This window comes from Pempheris klunzingeri, chromosome 7 (genome assembly GCF_042242105.1).
Source record: "Pempheris klunzingeri isolate RE-2024b chromosome 7, fPemKlu1.hap1, whole genome shotgun sequence".
NCBI classification, from domain to species: Eukaryota; Metazoa; Chordata; class Actinopteri; order Acropomatiformes; family Pempheridae; genus Pempheris; species Pempheris klunzingeri.
In genome coordinates, this window is record NC_092018.1 from 8,317,427 (window position 1) to 8,335,520 (window position 18,094).

The 18,094-nt window shown below is 41.4% G+C and overlaps 1 protein-coding gene across 1 annotated transcript; it reads left to right on the forward strand.

Moving 5' to 3' along the window:
- Positions 1-849: 849 nt before the first annotated feature.
- On the forward strand, positions 850-14,658 carry ercc6l2 (excision repair cross-complementation group 6-like 2). Its single transcript, XM_070834362.1, has 20 exons — positions 850-1,006; positions 1,429-1,850; positions 1,970-2,086; positions 2,254-2,447; positions 2,566-2,659; positions 2,865-2,932; positions 3,122-3,329; positions 3,465-3,605; positions 4,175-4,291; positions 4,429-4,548; positions 4,644-4,715; positions 5,396-5,541; positions 5,736-5,831; positions 5,938-6,037; positions 6,345-6,497; positions 6,894-6,977; positions 8,628-9,657; positions 9,747-9,901; positions 10,426-10,583; positions 11,925-14,658. The coding sequence occupies exons 1-20, from the start codon at positions 988-990 to the stop codon at positions 13,129-13,131; spliced, it is 4,701 nt and encodes a 1,566-aa protein (XP_070690463.1). The 5' UTR covers positions 850-987; the 3' UTR covers positions 13,132-14,658.
- Positions 14,659-18,094: the final 3,436 nt, after the last annotated feature.

Genomic DNA, 18,094 nt, shown 5'->3' on the forward strand with positions numbered 1-18,094 from the left:
CTCTGCACTTTACTGTTTTGCCACATCCTCACAATCCTCATAATCAGTCAGCCAGACTGATTATTCAAGATTAAATGTGGTTAAATACAGTGACCGTGGGCCTTATTAGGTTGTCCCTATAATGATATAATTATCTTAGCAGATACACTTTTAGTATACACATTTCTTTTTAGTGTCATGCCAAATTATGCTGTTACAGTCAGACTAGTAATTATGTAAATGCACAAATATATGCACATTTTCACTGATATGTTATACACAAGTACATGAAATTATTTACAGAGTTCAACAGGTCCTCTGCACTGCATAACCTGGTACTGATAAACCCTGTAACTACTAGGCAACAAACACAACAAAAATGCATTATGTGAGACTGAAAGAATGCATACATAATAAAATAAAAAAAAATAATTGAAGGAATGAGAAGCAAAAGAGCAAAAAACAAATACATGCAAATATTTTCATGATTACTTGTATTGCTTCTGCACATGACGTTGCAAGAGTGCAGTTATATTAATACATTATACAGCCTATATACTCCCTTATTGGATTACAGCACTTTCGACACAATTAGACATGGTTGTAGGGTGAGAGGGCGAGTGAATTATGGAAATGATCTATTTCAAGATATTTTTAAAGTGAATTGTAATTTATAGAGTTAACTTTTAATTTTTTTTATCAAAAGGTGAAAAACTTCGAAAGTGCGGAAATGGCTGTTAAAATACATAAACATTGAGCAAGCTGCAGTGGAGCTGCTGCCGTGTGTCTCTCTGTGGCTTTTTGGCAGAAAAATGAACTTAAACAGAGGATAAAACAAGAGTGACATACTCAGGACATGACTTACATAAACTCGGTGTTTTATTTTATAGGCGTTGTCGCTTCTTGTTTTATTGTAAATGTTAGCGAACGTTAAGCTAATCAAGCTAGCTAGCATGCTACAGTGACTTTTCCTCCACAGCAACGAGAGGAAACTTTCAGTGTGTCCTGATGGCTTCAACTTCTGCAGGTGAAACATTTTTGAACTGTGTGTTTTAAGTAATGCTATAGTTGGACACTAGTTTATTACAGCTACGCAAAACCTCTGCAGCTAGCTAATAATTAGCCATATTTCCTTTCCAGGGAACAGTAGGTACAGTCTTAAGACTTTGTCAAGTCCATTTGGTTCACGTTACTTTTCAGTCAAAAGATTGTTTCAATCAATGGGATTAATGTGTGTGTTAGATGGGATGACCACAGATGTTATTAGTATGATAAGAGAGAATAATGGTGAGAAAATGAAAAAGACGTTAGTTTATTTTCTTCCCATATCTTTTCTTTATAACAAACTCTTTGTAAGATCTTTAATAGCCAAGCTATCTGTGTGTAGTATTGTAATGTTATGATGTGCTGCCAAGCACACTTGACTAATGTAATATTTCTATTATTTAGCAGCAACATGGTGTGAAGGTGACATTTGTCTGGCTCCTGACCCGAGAGGTGGCGCCCTGCGAGAAAGCATCATTCAGAGACTGACCTCCACCTCTAGTAATGAAGATACCATAGCATGGGTGTTGTTCACTGACCATAGTAAAGATGAAGAGGAGGAAGAAGCTGTACCCATCTCAAAGCTCATGAGACCAGGCTTGAATCACTTCTACCAGGAGAAACCTTTTTTTCCCAGCAGCATCACACACTCCAGGCTGTGTGTCCCCTTAACGCTGAGTGATGTTAATGAAGACAGAGTCCCTCACACCATCAACAGGTACCTGAGGGATTACCAGAGGGAAGGTATCAGGTTCATTTACAACAACTACATCCATTCCAGAGGTTGTATCCTGGGGGACGACATGGGCCTGGGGAAAACTGTACAGGTATGAAGTATATTAGCTGCAAAACTATTTTCAGAATTTTTAAAATGTCTGCATTTTTTCTTCACGTGGCTGCTGTCTCTCTTGCATTCATTCTTTCCACTTCTTTGATCTTGTCTTAGGTCATTGGTTTCCTTGCTGCTGTGTTGCACAAAACAGGCACATGGGAGGACATCAAGAACAACCGGCCTCAGTTTCTGCAGAGTCAGATGACCTCCAAGCAAAATAAACCCAACAAAGTGGGTATTGAAATATTCTATTTGGCTACATAAAGAAATATTATGAATCATTTATCTTGTTAGAAGAAATAAAACACTCTATTCTTCAAATACCAGGTACATTTCAATCAAGTGCAGTAATAATAATTGTCATCAGAATATTTTGGTGTTTCCATGATATGGTGTAGGTGTTCCTCATCGTGGCCCCACTGTCAGTGCTTTATAACTGGAAAGATGAACTAGACACATGGAGTCATCTCCGGTGTGTGGTGGTCCACGGGCTGAGGAAAGAGGAGGAGCTGGCTCGTGTCAAGAAGGGACGCACTGAGATTGCTCTCACTACCTATGAGACGCTACGCCTTTGTCTGGATCAGTTTAACAAGTAAGAACCATGCTAAACGTACACAAGCAACAAATCAATAAATTACATGTTTTCTGTATACATGCATTTTATTTATTTCTAAGCACTGTGACTACCTTTACCTATGTCCTCCCTACAGCATAGACTGGTCTGCTGTGGTTGTGGATGAGGCCCACAAGATCAAAAATCCAAACTCCCAGATCACTCAGGCCATGAAAGATCTGAACTGTCAGGTCGGACAGCTTTATGTTTGTGTCATTGTTTCAGTATGCTGAATTACTGATTTACTGTTGATGGAGAATACTGGTGGTGTTTGTTTTTAAGAAGTGTGAAGTTTGCGCTCAAATGGTCCTCATCTCTATATCGAATAATGCTTAGCTTAGTTTTGCGTTTGAACCATGCTTTTGATGTTAGCGCTGCGTCTTATATTTTCATCAGATCAGAATTGGCCTCACTGGCACCATCTTGCAGAACAACCTGGAGGAGCTGTGGTGTGTCATGGACTGGTAGGTGATTAACAGACTTACGTAACAATACATTTGTTGTTTTTTATTTTCAAGCACTTTTCGTTCATTTTGATTCCTGTTGTGGAAGTGATTTGAATGCATTTTGCAACTTTCAGCTGAACATAGCTCCTATTGTCTATGTTCTATTATCTATGTTCTAACCCCTATAATTTGTTTTATTCAATTTAGGGCCATACCTGGTTGTCTTGGCAGCTTAGGACATTTCAAGAACAAGTTTTCAGATCCGATTGAGCAAGGGCAGCGGCACAGTGCAACCAAACGTGCTCTAGCTACAGCGAGGAAGACTGTCAATTCCCTGGTGAGGAAGATTTCCCACTCGTTCCTCAGGAGGACTAAAGCTCTCATCAAGGAACAACTGCCTAAGAAGAATGACAGGGTAAGATTGTCTAAGTCAAAACAGACTCTTTTTAATAGCTCTCTATTCTCTGGAAACTCAAAAGTCAACATCTATAGAGCAATTTCCCGTTATCATAATATTTAGATGAAGGACTATGATGTCCCTTTCTCCTAGGTGGTGTATTGCTCTTTGACAGACTTTCAGCAGGCCGTGTATGAAACGGTGCTGGACACTGAAGATGTGATGCTTCTGCTGAGGTCTTCGGAGAAATGTGACTGTAAAAGCGGACGAGCCCGCAGAAGCTGCTGCTATAAAGTTAGTTCACCCATTTTACCATTATGTGCTGTTGTATGCTGTGTATTGTAATGGATGGTTAGACCTGAATAATAAATGAAATAACTTGAATAGCTTAAGTTATATATACAACTAAATAATGATGTTAATAACTATATTTGTATATTGTTTATTTTGAGTTTTAGAGTCTGGATTTATATCTGGTACCAGGGAAAATTTTCATTAAAGTTAAATAATTTAATTGTAACAGTGGAGTTGTTTTCTGCAAATCTGAAATAAGTAAAACCCATCTCATGATTGACTCTCATGTAAACAATATTATTTAACTTCAAGGTGTCATATAACTTAAATTAGACAAGCATGTTGGAAATTAGGTGAACTGGCCCTTTAGGTATCTAAGCTTTAGTCTTGCATTCTGTTTCTTAAATATAGTGTACTGCAGTGAAATTCAAAACACAGCCATAGAGCCTGTTACCATCGTCTCTGTGACTTAAATGCAAGAACGAACCCTTTGTTTTTGGATTTGAATTAGATTCATGAAAAATAAAAAAGACTGAACCCTCAAATAACATCATTGTGATTTATTTCAGACAAACTCTGAAGGTGTACAGATAAAGGAGATGTACTTTAGTTACTTGGCCATATTGCGGAAGGTTGCCAACCATGCAGCGCTGCTTCAGTCCACTGCAGGCACCAGCAAGAAACAGGTAGAAACATATTGCCCTGTAACTGATTTAGTATGCATGTTCATTAGACTTATCTTCTGCACAGTTTTTCCACTATAAGACGTACCACATCTTTGTGTGATGGATTTAGTTCACAACGACTCATTTGATTCTTCTAGGAAAAGTATGTGGGTGCCGTTTGTGCAAAGGTATTCCAAAAGTTTCCAGACTTTGTGCAGAGGTGCAAAGATGAGGCTTTTGAGGCCTTGTCTGATCCGATGTACAGCGGAAAGATGAAGGTACAATTTGGGAACAAAGGTTCAGTCACCTACTGATTATGGACTGTTTCAGTGTGGGTGAATATATATATTTATATATCTGTATTCTTTTGCAGGTTTTGCAGAAGCTGCTGAAATATTATCTGCAAAGGAGAGATAAAATACTAATTTTCTCTCTTTCAACCAAGGTGAGAGCTGTGTGTATTAAAATCAGAATCAGTTTGCACGTGTGATTACAGAGATGTATATTGTGCGAGAGTTGAACGAACAGCAGGACAAGATGTTTTCCACTGCAGGATAACAATTTGATGCTCACAGTGATGTAATCTAAAAGGGATTTTAGTTGGTGTCAGAGTTAGGGTACGCTAGTTGGTTTTAGAGATTTACACCTGATCACATCCATCTAGCTTTTCAACACAACAACAGGCTTGAACATGCTCTCTAAATTGCCATTGCTGTTAGAGCAGATGACTTGTTTACAGAGAAAATAGTAGCAGGAGGCATTGCTTTCTCCTGACAGAGATTAGTAGGTAAGCCATGGGGTTTTATAAGTGGAGGCGATTAGAGTTTTAAAGATAATTAGAGTCTATTGGCCGCTGTCACCTGAGACAGTATGGTAACATTTCTGGCTGCTATGAAGTCATATTTTCATGCCCTATATTTAGCTTTTTTGGGAATCATAGATTCCACAGAGTTCTAACTGTGCTCAGTATTACCCGGATAGTAAAGGGGAAATGTTTGTTCGTCAAGCATTTTCAGTTTGTCTCTCATACAAACTGCTCAACCTTGACAATGAGTGAATTCACATAAAAGTCATTCATGTGCTTTGAACCCTTTGCAATTTTTTGGTGTGTTTTGAACTCGTCAGCTTTTAGACGTGCTGGAGAGCTACTGCATGGCAGAGGGGCTGGACTACAGCAGGCTGGACGGAACCACCAAATCCAAAGAGAGAGTCCAGATTGTCAAAGAGTTCAACAGCTCCTCTCACATCAACCTCTGCCTGATTTCAACCATGTTAGTCAAACAATAACAATGAGCTACAGAAGTAGTCTTTTCTTATGTTTCGTATTTAAGCTTTTAGCTGTGCTTTTACTTAAAATTATGACCATAAAGCTATACCAATATGGGATGTAGCATTTAAGACTGTGTCTCAGTAAGTGCTTATTGTAAACATCAGTCATCACAACTGACTGATTTTGTTTCGTCAGGGCGGGCGGACTTGGTCTTAACTTTGTAGGGGCAAATGTGGTAGTGCTCTTTGACCCCACGTGGAACCCAGCCAATGACCTCCAAGCTATTGACAGGTATGTTGTGAGCCATTGTCATGTTCACTGATATGACAAAAAAACATAGATTTTACTGTTTATGTGCATGATGCCTGTGTTTTTAAATGTTTGTGTCTCTCTTCAGGGCATATCGGATTGGCCAGTGCAGAGATGTGACTGTTCTTAGGCTGATCTCATTGGGAACTGTAGAGGAGGTTATCTACCTCAGACAAGTTTACAAACAGGTACCAGGAACCATAATTCACAAGTGATGCGTACTGATGGTATTCTGACGTTGTCTCTCTTACTAGCAGTGAGATGGCTGCAGCAATATAATTGTCTGTTGGGACAATAGACAACAAATTCTTTCCCTCAGAAAAGTGTCTAACTTTTCACAAATCAAATCTTAGCCAAAAAATACTGTAACTGGAACGGGATTTTTCTTGATAGCATCCGATTATTTTATGACACAAAGTAATTTTTTCCACAGTGCTTGACATTGTGAGCTCCGTGTCACTATCTGCATAAGTACTTTTGTGCATCTTCTTGCAGCAATTACAGTGCTCAGTTGTGGGCAAGGAGAGTGCGCGGCTCTACTTTGAGGCAGTGCAAGGCCATGGTGCCCATAAGGGGGAGCTGTTTGGGATCAAAAACCTCTTCAGGCTACAGACCCAAGGGACGTGCCTCACTCGCAAGATACTAGAGGTGAGATAACTTACACGCCTTTTACTGTTTGATTGATTGATGATTTGCTGTAGCATACTTACCTGAACTCGCCTCGTCCCACTGACTCATATACACAATGCAAGGTCTCACAAAACAGTCAACAAAACTTACTTTGGAATTTAGCCGTATATGGTCGTATGGACTAGTAGTGGGGACCGTTAACTTGTGAATAAGACTAATGATATGATGAATAAAGAAATAAATAAGATAGATAAACAAGAGTATTATTTCCTCTGAATGTCAGAACATTAAAACGCCTAAAATAATTTACTGCCTAGTAAAAATGAAAACTAGAATATAGCAGAATCTTTTGTTGATGATGAAATGCTTCTGTTTTTGTTCTGAATGGAGGTCTCACTTTTGCTTTTCCTGCAGCGAGAAGGGCAAGTGGAGTCCGGTGTAACGACAACCAGCACACACACAGTCGAAGAGAAGCAGGAGGAGATGGAGCGAGTTAGCGTGAGTAACTGTGCTGTTCTCAGAGACCCAGGACATAGGGCACTCATCTTCCCATCCCTCAATCTGTCTTCGCTCCCAGATGGCCCACTCATCCTTTCATTCCCACGTGAAAGAGGGGATACCTCAAAGAGGGACCTTCCTGTCAGTCAACCAACCCAAGCAAACTCATTTAACTTTTTCTGCCTTAGCTCTATGTTTTTTTCTTTATTGCTTCTTGGGCTCTTCTGTGTTTTAAAATCTTAATTTTATTCCAAAATGAGATATGTCCCGTTTGTGAGAAAAAATACTATTTTCAAAGTGAGATAAATTGTGTTATTTTTTAAAGAAGGAACATGGAGGAAGTAAAACTCTCCTCAAAATCTCTCTGTAGGCTTTAAATGAGGCTGTAAAAAGTTTGTAGTTTCCTCACAGCAGCTCGGATCAGCTTGAGTTCTGGCATATGCAATAGATTCATACGATGAGGTTTTTTTTTACAGTGAAGATAGTATCAAAAGGATCAAATCAAATATCTCAAACCAATCCTGTTTCAGTTGTCATTTTTTCAGCAAAATGTTGCTTACTGTTACTGTTTTTTTTCATGGCATGTTATCATTATCCTCAAGCTGAAACACTCCCTTGAAGCAGTGAATTTGCCTAAAGTGTGAGTGTTTGCAACATATTGAGCATTAGCTCAGTGTTTTCAGAAATTATATGGAAGTTTTGATCATTTCCATGATCACCTGTCACAATTGGAATCCACTGTAGTTCACACACTGACAGAGAACAGGAGCTGTGATCAGTATCAATGCAGGCATTTTAAAGTCACCTATCAAGCGCACAGGGTATGAGTAAGAAATCACATTGCAATAGGTCTTGAGTGGAGTATCACTTTAAGACTTTGCTTACAAAAAAGGGTTTCATGCCCAAATATTTGTACTGTAACGAAACTGAAGGATAATGTTCTCTTTTTTTGCCTCTCAGTTAATCTCTGATGCTGTGTGAAACAGCTGAATGTGATTACTTGCTTGTCCTAATGGAAGCAGCAGACCACACTGAAGTCTATCTTCTGCTTTTCAGCTATTTATTTACACAGTGATACCCCTTATCGTCCTGGTCCCAGTCACGTCCTTTTAACAGGGCTGCTGCTCCACTGAGGCCTTTCAGAGTCTTATATAAAATACAGAATACACTGGGGTATCTAAACATGCACAGAAACAGATTTAAGGCGAGTAAGCACCAACATGCACACAGTGGAATTAGGGAAGAGTCATCTACTCGGCAAATTTTGTGAAATTCGAATCACTGTTGGTGGTTGCCATAAAGGCCTATACATATAACTCCAGGAAATGTTTTGTCCCCTTTGTGTTCTTCATATTGTATTGTGATATATCTCAGTGATGTTGATTATAATTTATTGCTACAAACATCTGCTCTGTATTACACAAAATCTCACATGGGCTGGTCCACTGCAAGATGGCATGAACAAGGGAAGTAAGCAATTTGTAGCTGCTGGATGCAAACGTTTTTGCTCAATCTTTTTTACACAGTGTATATACAGTTAATTTACATTTTTCATATCAATTTCATACTCTTATACTACCTGCCTTGTACCATTTTCTACGCCAATCTGTCCCCATCTTTCCCCCGTTTGTTTCTACTGTTTGATTCAAGGAACCTGGACATTCTCCACCTGCACATGGCCCTGCATTAATCAATGAACCAGCCAAGGGAAACAGGGATGCATCAAAGCTCCCCAGGGGGGTCCTGGATTTCAGCAGTGGAAGCGAAGAGGATGAGGAAGAGCTGGGGCTGAAGAGGAAGACGTCAAATCCCAGCGCAGCGAATGGCAATAGGGGTGGCAGTGCTGGTCCTGGGCGAATGAGTCTCCTCCAGCACGGTTTTTCCAGACTCCTGGAAAGGGTCAAAGGAAAACCAGAGTTAGGAGAAGAGGACAGTAGTCCACGTATTGAAGAAAGCTCCCCTGAGGAGGATGCTGAGGATCAAAAGAGGGAGAGTACCTCACCTGGCATCTCCAAGAGCTCCAATACAGGAAATGGTGTAGTCTGTCCCCCTAAACTGGTAACAAAAACTGGGGACATTTCCAGCAGTTCAGACAGAGAAGAGAGGGAGAATAAAAATGGGCGGAGACAAGAGAGAGTTTCTCTGGTGAAACGGAGCGAAGATGCTGCAATAACGAGACAGGGCCTGAGAGGGTGGACAAATGACAATTCTTCACCTGACAAAAATAACTCTAACAAGCTCAAAACTTCAGTTCTGAATGTGCACCACTTTGAGGCTTACTCAGATGAATCAGAGGATTTGGACATGGAGGCAATGACAAGGCCCAAAAGCAATGCTTTAAATGCACTTGATAAGGTAGGAGACCAACAGAGGGGAAGGTTAGACAGCAACAGAAAGAGACAAAGTGCTAGTGTCAGGAACAAAGCCAGATTCAAATACACAGATGACATAGAAACATTCACATCTTCAGAAGACGAACACACTCCTGTCAAGAGGAGGTCGACAGGATCTAACTTCACATCTCCACAGACAGAAAGATCCAGGGTTGAGTTGCCAAAAGATGGGCAAAGAGGTGCGACAACTGGCAGGACAGGAACGCGTGCAGGGATGTCCAAAGCTCTGAAAAGTCAAACATCCCCAGCATCCAAAGGGAAGGAAGGAACCATCGACAGTGTGCTAGGTTAGATTCAGTACCTACTTTAATATGCTACTAATCTTAAATGAATTTTATTTCAACATTAATAATGTAATGTATATGTCTGTTTTTAGGGGGTGTAAGCCAGGTGATGTATACCCACTCTAACCAGCGTGTGGTGGGCGGGAGCAAAGCCGAACAGCTGATCAGTAGAGCTGCTGTGCGAGATGTGTTTGAGCGGAAGAAGTACTCTCAGCTCCCAGCCAATCACCTTCAAGGAACTCAGGAGGTACATCCCAGTCTGGTTTATCAAACATATTTTCCTATGGTTTTAGCTGCCACCACCTCAGTCCAGCACTGTACACCTGTACTGAAGGCTAGCTAAAGGATCAGTTCACCCAAAATGTGTTTTGTTATTTTTTTTCCCTGCCACCCTGTAATGTTAAGGAGCTGAATTGAGATAACTTCTTGCCAACCTAAATTGGATTTGACTAATCAGATTGCATTCAAAAAACTTTGTATATTTTTTCCAGAAACTTTGACAGGATCAGCTGACATCACCACAGAAGACATGTCCACATCTGCGCAATTATAAAGTTGTTTTGATAAATAGATAGCACCTCATAAGAAAGTATGTTTTGGGTTTAAATTTCCTGGACAGAGCCCTTAATCTGTATTTATTTTCCGGTTCACTCTCTACAAATAAAGCTAGGTTTATTAACATACGCTGTGTTTGAAAACCAACTGATTAAGTCTGAGGTGAACAAGAATTGAACTGGTCACTGCTTCTTCACCCTTGTTTGATTGTACCAGAGCCTGTCTGAGAGTCCACCAGACCGTCAGCCTTTCCCCTCGACTGTCAGGCTGGATTTGCCAAGTGTGAACTGTCCAGTCACCTTCGTCAACAGGAGTGTGCACCACACCAGACACACCACCTTCATCATTGGAGAGACTCCCCAGGCCATACGCAGGTACTGAACGGGCGTGGGGGTTGGGGTGAAGGGAAAAGAGCAGAAGCCATAGCAGTTTTTAGTAACTCGAGAGCTTATTGTAGAAGATGAGTAATGATAAATTTACCATGAGAGGAGCAAAGAGGGTAGTTATGGGTCAAAGGGGGTGTAAAGAGTGTCGTCGGAAGAGAGGACTTCATGGAAGTGAAGAGAAGTAGGCCAAAACTCACTTCAGATATGGTTTTGATCACCCCCACCTGGCCCTCAAGTATGTATGTGTGTGTGTGTGTGTGTGTGTGTGTGTGTGTGTGTGTGTGTGTGTGTGTGTGTGTGTGTGTGTGTGTGTGTGTGTGTGTGTGTGTGTGTGTGTGTGTGTGTGTGTGTGTGTGTGTGTGTGTGTGTGTGTGTGTGTGTGTGTGTGTGTTAAGCGAGGGACCACCTCTGAGCTTTCCCTTCCACCTATTTCCCAGCATCATGCCAAAGATTACCCAGTTATGTTCAGGCCTAACAGCGCAGGAGTTTTCCCCTCCACAACCACAGCTCTCCTGAGACTAACCAAAAATGATCACCGCAGGACTTCCAAACCCACACTGATTACACACACGTCCTAACAAGCGTTCACACATACGCACAGACACACAGTACTCAAATACACACCTCTGTCCTGCTTCATCACCTCAAGCCCCTGCCTACCTTCCCAAACACCCGTATACAGACACACAGACACCTTTGTGGCTTCAATCTCATCCCCCAAGGGGAAGACTGTATCTGCCCAGAGGCTCACTGGGGAGTGAACATACACACTAGTTTTATTGATATACCCTCAATTAACCTTGCTGTTTAATGATTTAAATCCACATGCATGTCGTGCTTTATTGCAGTTACTTTTATTTATTGTTTTTCCACTGAAAACCACAAATGGTAATAACACCACTATAATGCAGCTGTACCACCAGAGACTTTGAAGTATTTCTGTCCCAGAGTCTGGTTAGACCAAAGTTTTAATGACTACCTAGAAGCTCAGGAAAAACACCTCATACCGCATGGCTGTCTGGATATGAGCCTGAATATATGGAGAACTATTCATCTTAGGATAGTTCTGACAGACCCGCAGAATATCTGATTAACAGTATAGACCTTGTGGCTTTTAAAAGACGTCATTTTACATGTGATTTGAAGTATCTTACAGTATACTCCGCATGTGCCAAGGTCTGGCCTAGTACTAAATGTATGTATGTGGCATGGTATAAATATACTGACTATTAGCAGGTGATATTAGTTAAAAAAAACATTGTGTAAAACATTTTTTAGTGCAAGGCTGTTTTTTCACACTCCCTGCGTCCTTTGTGTGCTTGTGTGTAGGCAGCACCTGGAGGAAATGGTGGAAAAATTCAAATTTCCCTCAGTCCATCACTTTGCAGAGGAGATTTTAAGAAAAGACTCAGCCCAGAGACTGGCCTGGCTGCGACAGTATTACACTTCACTGAACCACCCTGACCTGGCTAATACAGTCACAAACTACTTCCCACAACCTGGTTCAGCACAGACCGCCTCCCACACAGATACTAGAACAACCCCAAACAAAGATGCTTCAAAAACCAAGAAAAGGCCTCAGAAGAATCCTGAACTCAAAACAAAGCCTGAAATCCCACACAACAGTGTTTCTGTACCACAGAAAAAGCCTAGAAACCCACAAAATTATGCTCAGGAACCCCCCAAAAAGCAAAAGGCCCCACAGAAGAATGTTGTAGAATCGTTACGTGATGGTCCAAGCCTTGAGTCAGAAGAGCAGGAGGAGACGGTCTGTGTTGCCAGAGGACATAAGAGGACAAAGGCGGGTAGTGTTTCTAGTTCTGGAGCCTTCAGAGCTGGTGGTGGTCTTGGCTTGAATTGGGCAAGCAGCAGTGGTCTGGGGTCTGGGGAGGCCACTGCTTTCCTGAACCGCACAGACAGAGATACCCCTTCTTCTCCGGACCTCAGCCATGGCAGGTCCACCACGTTATCCAAACCCGCAGCACAGGGAAGGGAGCGAAAATTGTCTTCCAGGACCAGTGAGACTTTTCAAGGCCAAAGAGAAATTCCTCAGACCCCCTCCCCTCCTGAGCAGGCCACATCTACCTCCAGTCACCATTCCTTCCTCACAGATCTGATTGGAGACACCTCAATCCTCGACGATTTGTTTAAACCCAAAGCCAGGGGTGCACTACAGAGGGGTGCCACAAAAACACCCCCTGCTTGTTCCTCTGTGTCAGTAAGCACATGTCTCACCACACCTTCTCCATCCAGAGCCACCTTCAATACTGATTCTGGTTCAGCAGGCGTCGTAGACTCTCTGTCCTCCCCAAAGTCAAACGGACCAGCTACACACCAGGCGGCATCAAGGGGGAGCCGCAAAGACTTCTGGGACATCCTTAATGAGGGTAATGAGGAGAGTATCAACAGGTTAACGGATCCAGCAGAAGTGCAGAGAGTCTGCATTAACGCCAACTTTACCACTAGAAGTACGTCCAGAGAAGAGGAGAGAAAAAGTCTCTGGAAGTCTAATGAAAAGTTCCTGTGGAAGAAATAATAGAGGAGAGACGATTAGACAATGTTTGAAGTTAATTTTTTACTTTTGCAGTTTTAAAGGAGATTATCCTAATTATTTTAAAATATTCTGTGTGTACTAATTCAGTGTTGATTGAATTAGCAAATTACTATCACAATGCTGACTGCTACCTAAATGAATAGAGTGTTAATCTCTGAAAATTTTATAGTTAATTGCTTTTTTCTATATGTTTACGTAGCCCACACAATGCACTCTAATGCACCCAGTGCCGTTACAGTGAATAGTGCCCTGGAGGACGTTATCTGGGCCCAAGCTCAACAAGTACAGTACAATTGCTGCCACATGATCGTAGTTTACTACAGCTGTTTTATGAAAGTAACTTAATGGTGGCTGTTACCTGAGGTAGACAAACACTTTTAGATGGCCATATGAGTTTGCAGACATGTGAAGTCCAGTTTTCCATGTCCGTCTTGAGAACATTACCACAAAGAAAGTAACTTTCTTTCTTTAGAAATGGAAATTAATCAATGAAAAAAACTAAATGAATATTTGTGATGTTAATGTGTATTTCTGTGTACTACTACACTACACAGATGCAACAGTCAGGGAAAAACAATATGACATTCCAACCCTTCATTTCTGTAATATATGTGCCAGTATATCTGTATATTGCTGTTGTGAGGGCAATGCAGATCAAGCAGAGAAAAAAACACTAGTAAATTGTAAATATACAATACACAGCTGAGTATTTTCATTAGTGATTTCAAAGTGCTGCACCTGATATGATGTTAAAGTGGGCGACAAAGAGAATCCAACCCGCTGTAGGCATTAGCCATTATCGTTATTGGATACTGTGACTATGACTTAGGGACTGTTGGTGGCCAAGCAGAGATATCACTTAAAACGCCGTAATGGCTGTCACATCAGCGGCCTCCCTCTCCCCATGAGAGTGTACATTTCGTGTAGGTGGTGTGGTTTCCCTGCACTGTAATCTGATCTGAGTCTGTGGCTCGACTCAGTTGTGCCTCAAATGCTCCTCGGAGTGGAAGCTGCTGTGCCATTAGTGAAATAACAATAAGCAGCTGAAGACTTAGTGGAGCTGGGAGAGGAGGGCTGGGGAGTAGCTCTCACAGCCGACCATCCACTCGTCCTCTCACACTCTTAAAGTGTGTTTGTAACTGTTATGGTGACACGGTATTTGCACCGCACTAATAAAGCTAAACGTTATTGACATATCAAACTCCTATGAAATAAAAGCCCTTACAGTGTAGGTTTCTGTCTGTGCTGAACCTCGCAGCTGCATCTGACCTCTTTCAGCTGTTGCACTGGAAGAAATCGAACCCCAAAGAGAGTTGTGTTGTGCTCTGTTTAGCAGAAATTAGAAAGTTCTGATAGCTATCAATAAACGAGAGAAAGGACTTTATGCGTCAACATAACATGCAGCTTGGTAAATAGGATGTGTGTGTGCGTGTGCATGGAGACCTTCTGGGTGGTAGATCATGACTATCTTCACACACAAATACACACAGGCCACACATCTGTCACACCTGTTCAATTCACGGGCGGAGGAGAATAAAAAGCCCTTTCTCTTATCCCAACACCAAACCCTTCCCTTTCTGCTTTCCTCTTTCTGTTTCACCCACAGTTGAGATCTGCAGATGCCTATCTGGCTTTTTGTAGTCATAGTCTGCTTCAACTGAGACAGCAGAGAGGCTTAGCATTTTACTGACAATAGAAAGGCTCACGACTGACTGAAAGTGGTGGGAGGCTAATGGAGGTCGGCTAACACGGCTCAGTGGCAAACAAAGCTTTCTTATCCTTAATGCTAACTGCAGGATTCTGCCAAGGACCTGGAGTGAAACGCACAACCACCAAGAGTAATCAGTGACAATGTCTCAAGTCAGTCAGATGATTTTATTTTTGTTTTATTTCATGCCATGTGTTACAATTTCCCCATACCTTGAAGAAGTCACAAGAGTGTGTGTTTTTGCAGCTCTCCCATTAGTGTCTTGGTTTTTTTGTGTCAAGGGCAAGGTGAGAAGTCTGTTTATATTTCCTGTCACTATAACCCGGGTGTCTGTGAGTCTGTTATAATGCGGACAGTCAGGCAGCGGCAGAGAGACGCACCTGGCCCTGTAGGTTTATTTGCAGATGTCAGGTTGTGACACCTAGTTTGATATGATTAGTAAAAAGCTGTGAACAAGTGCTGATCCATGCTGACCTCCAAGTCAGCATGGGTTCAGTCTTTTTTGGCTCAGGCTCAGGTTTCCGCACATTCACCGTGCAATGTGTTAAGAAGGTCTGCAAACTGTCGCTGATTAAGAACAAATACATAAAAAAATTAAAGCCTTGGAAGATTTGGCTACACATCTAATATTTTTCTATAATATTAATTGACTAAATAAACAGCAAGAAAAGTTTAGATATAGCAATATTTATTATCATCATATCCACTTATTTGTAGCAAAATCTCATTTCCTGTGAAACATATTTTTAAACTCTGGGGTGTATTCATTTATGAATGGATGTGCAGTAACAAGCTAACACTGCCACTACAGAAAACTGCACTTGACAGTTAGCTGGTTGAAGTAGCTAGCCGAGTGATGTTGTGGGTCAGAGGTGTGCTTCTCAGGATCTCAGGCAGCAAAAGCTTTGTTTACATTTACAAAAGAGCATGTTTGGGATCTAATTTATTCATTTCCCCCTTGTCCATCTCCTCCTCACTTACCAACATACGTAGGTGAGGGAGGTGTGGGCGGAGGCCACAGTTCCTTTCCTTAATACACTACACTCCTTAATTAATACATTTGCCAAGTTGCATCCTCATTTGAGCAATCTAATCACATCTGAGGGGTTTCATTTAAATGCCTCATGTAAACACATCCTGTGCAGTTTGCACATATCCCGTGCCAGATGATTTAACTTTGAGAGTTTAACACTGAAAAACTTTACTAATATGCTGTATCAATGCTGTGAGGGTGTGTTTTGATCCTATTTGGTTGACAGTAACCAAATAACCCGGGAACTATCGCCAAATCCTAATTAAATGTTGCTTTTTAACTGAGCTACTCCCACTTCCTTTAATGCTTAAGAAATGTCATTCATGTGTCATTCACCTCAGGGCAACTGTAATGATGAAACTATCATTAAAAAATTCTATTTAACTGACCATCATAGGTGTTTATGAGGGAACAGGATAAATGTTTACATGACTCAGCAAGCAAGCAACTACTACAGGGGGGGGGGTACAGAGTCCTCCTGATGTTACGGTAACAGGCCAAGGAGGTCTCTAAATGTGAAAAAGGACACCCCCCACCCCCATCTACACCCCCCACCCCCTTCCTTCATTAGGAAATTACACACCATTTGCCCCTCATTTCTATCCAGTTACCCAGGCAACAGTTAGCTGTAATTTGGGTTAATTCACTGGCTCCTGGGCCCTTCCGTTCCCCATTGTGCCTCATCATAAAAGAGATATAACACAGATGCACACACACACATACAAACTAAGTATCTAATGCAGTAATGCACACAGTAAGACAGGCTAATCCTCAATTTGTTTGCTTCTCTTCAACATGGCTGGGAATAGGTGTGTGTTTGAATTTGCGTTTGAATATCAATGAATTTCAGTGAAGGAATTGCCCACATTTGTATATACAGTGGTGTGAAAAAGTATTTGCCCCCTTGCAGATTTCTTCTGTTTTTGCTTTATTGTCACACTTACATGTTTCAGATCATCAAACCAATTTTAATATCAGACATAGATGACCTGAGTAAACACAAAAAGCAGTTTTTAAATGATGATTTCATTTATTAAAGGAAAAAAGCTATCCAAACCAACCTGGCCCTATGTGAAAAAGTAATTGCCCCCTCCTTGTTAAATCATGAATTAACTGTGATTAACCACATTTCACTTGCCACACCCAGGCCTGATTACTGCCAGAGCTGTAGAATCAAGAAATCACTTAAATAGACAACATGAAGTAGGCTGAAAGATCTCAAAATGCAACACATCATGCCCCGATCTAAAACAATTCAAGAACAGACAAGAAACAAAGTTATTGACATCTATCAGTCTGGAAAGGGTTACAAAGCCATTTCTAAGGCCTTGGGACTCCAGCGAACCACGGTGAGAGCCATTATCCCCGAATGGAGAAAACATGGAGCAGTGGTGAACCTTCCCAAGACTACCGGCCTACCAAAATTACTCCAAGAGTGCATCAACGTCTCATGCAGGAGGTCACAAAAGAAGCCCAAACAACATCTAAAGCACTGCAGGCCTCACTTGCCTCAGTTAAGGTCAGTGTCCATGATTCAGCAATAAGACAGAGACTGGGCAAAAATGGCCTCCATGGGAGAGTTCCAAGGTGAAAACCACTGCTGACCAAAAAGAACACAAAGGCACATCTCACACTTGCTAAAAACATCTTGATGATCCCCCACACTTCTGGGAAAATATTCTGTGGACTGACGAGACAAAAGTGGAACATTTTGGAAGGTGTGCGTCCCGTTACATCTGGCGTAAAACTAACACAGCATTTCGGAGAAAGAACATCATACCGACAGTCAAACATGGTGGTGGTAGTGTGATGGTCTGGGGCTGCTTTGCTGCTTCAGGACCTGGACAACTTGCCGTAATTGATGGAACCATGAATTCTGCTCTCTACCAGAAAATCCTGAAGGAGAATGTCCGGCCATCAGTTCGTGACCTTAAGCACAAGCACACTTGAGTTATGCAGCAGGACAATGATCCAATTACTTTTTCACATAGGGCCAGGTTGGTTTGGATAGCTTTTTTCCCTTAATAAATGAAATCATCATTTAAAAACTGCTTTTTGTGTTTACTCAGGTCATCTTTGTCTGATATTAAAATTGGTTTGACGATCTGAAACATGTAAGTGTGACAAAAAAGCAAAAACAGAAGAAATCTGTAAGGGGGCAAATACTTTTTCACACCACTGTAGCTGTGGGAGTGAGTTACTTA

What these genes read in the sequence shown, in the direction of transcription:
- ercc6l2 (XM_070834362.1), top strand. An exon ending in TGTACAGCGGAAAGATGAAG is followed by an intron (nt 4,549 to 4,643) that starts GTACAATTTGGG and finishes ATTCTTTTGCAG; the next exon opens with GTTTTGCAGAAGCTGCTGAA. An exon ending in AGGAGATGGAGCGAGTTAGC is followed by an intron (nt 6,978 to 8,627) that starts GTGAGTAACTGT and finishes GTTTGATTCAAG; the next exon opens with GAACCTGGACATTCTCCACC.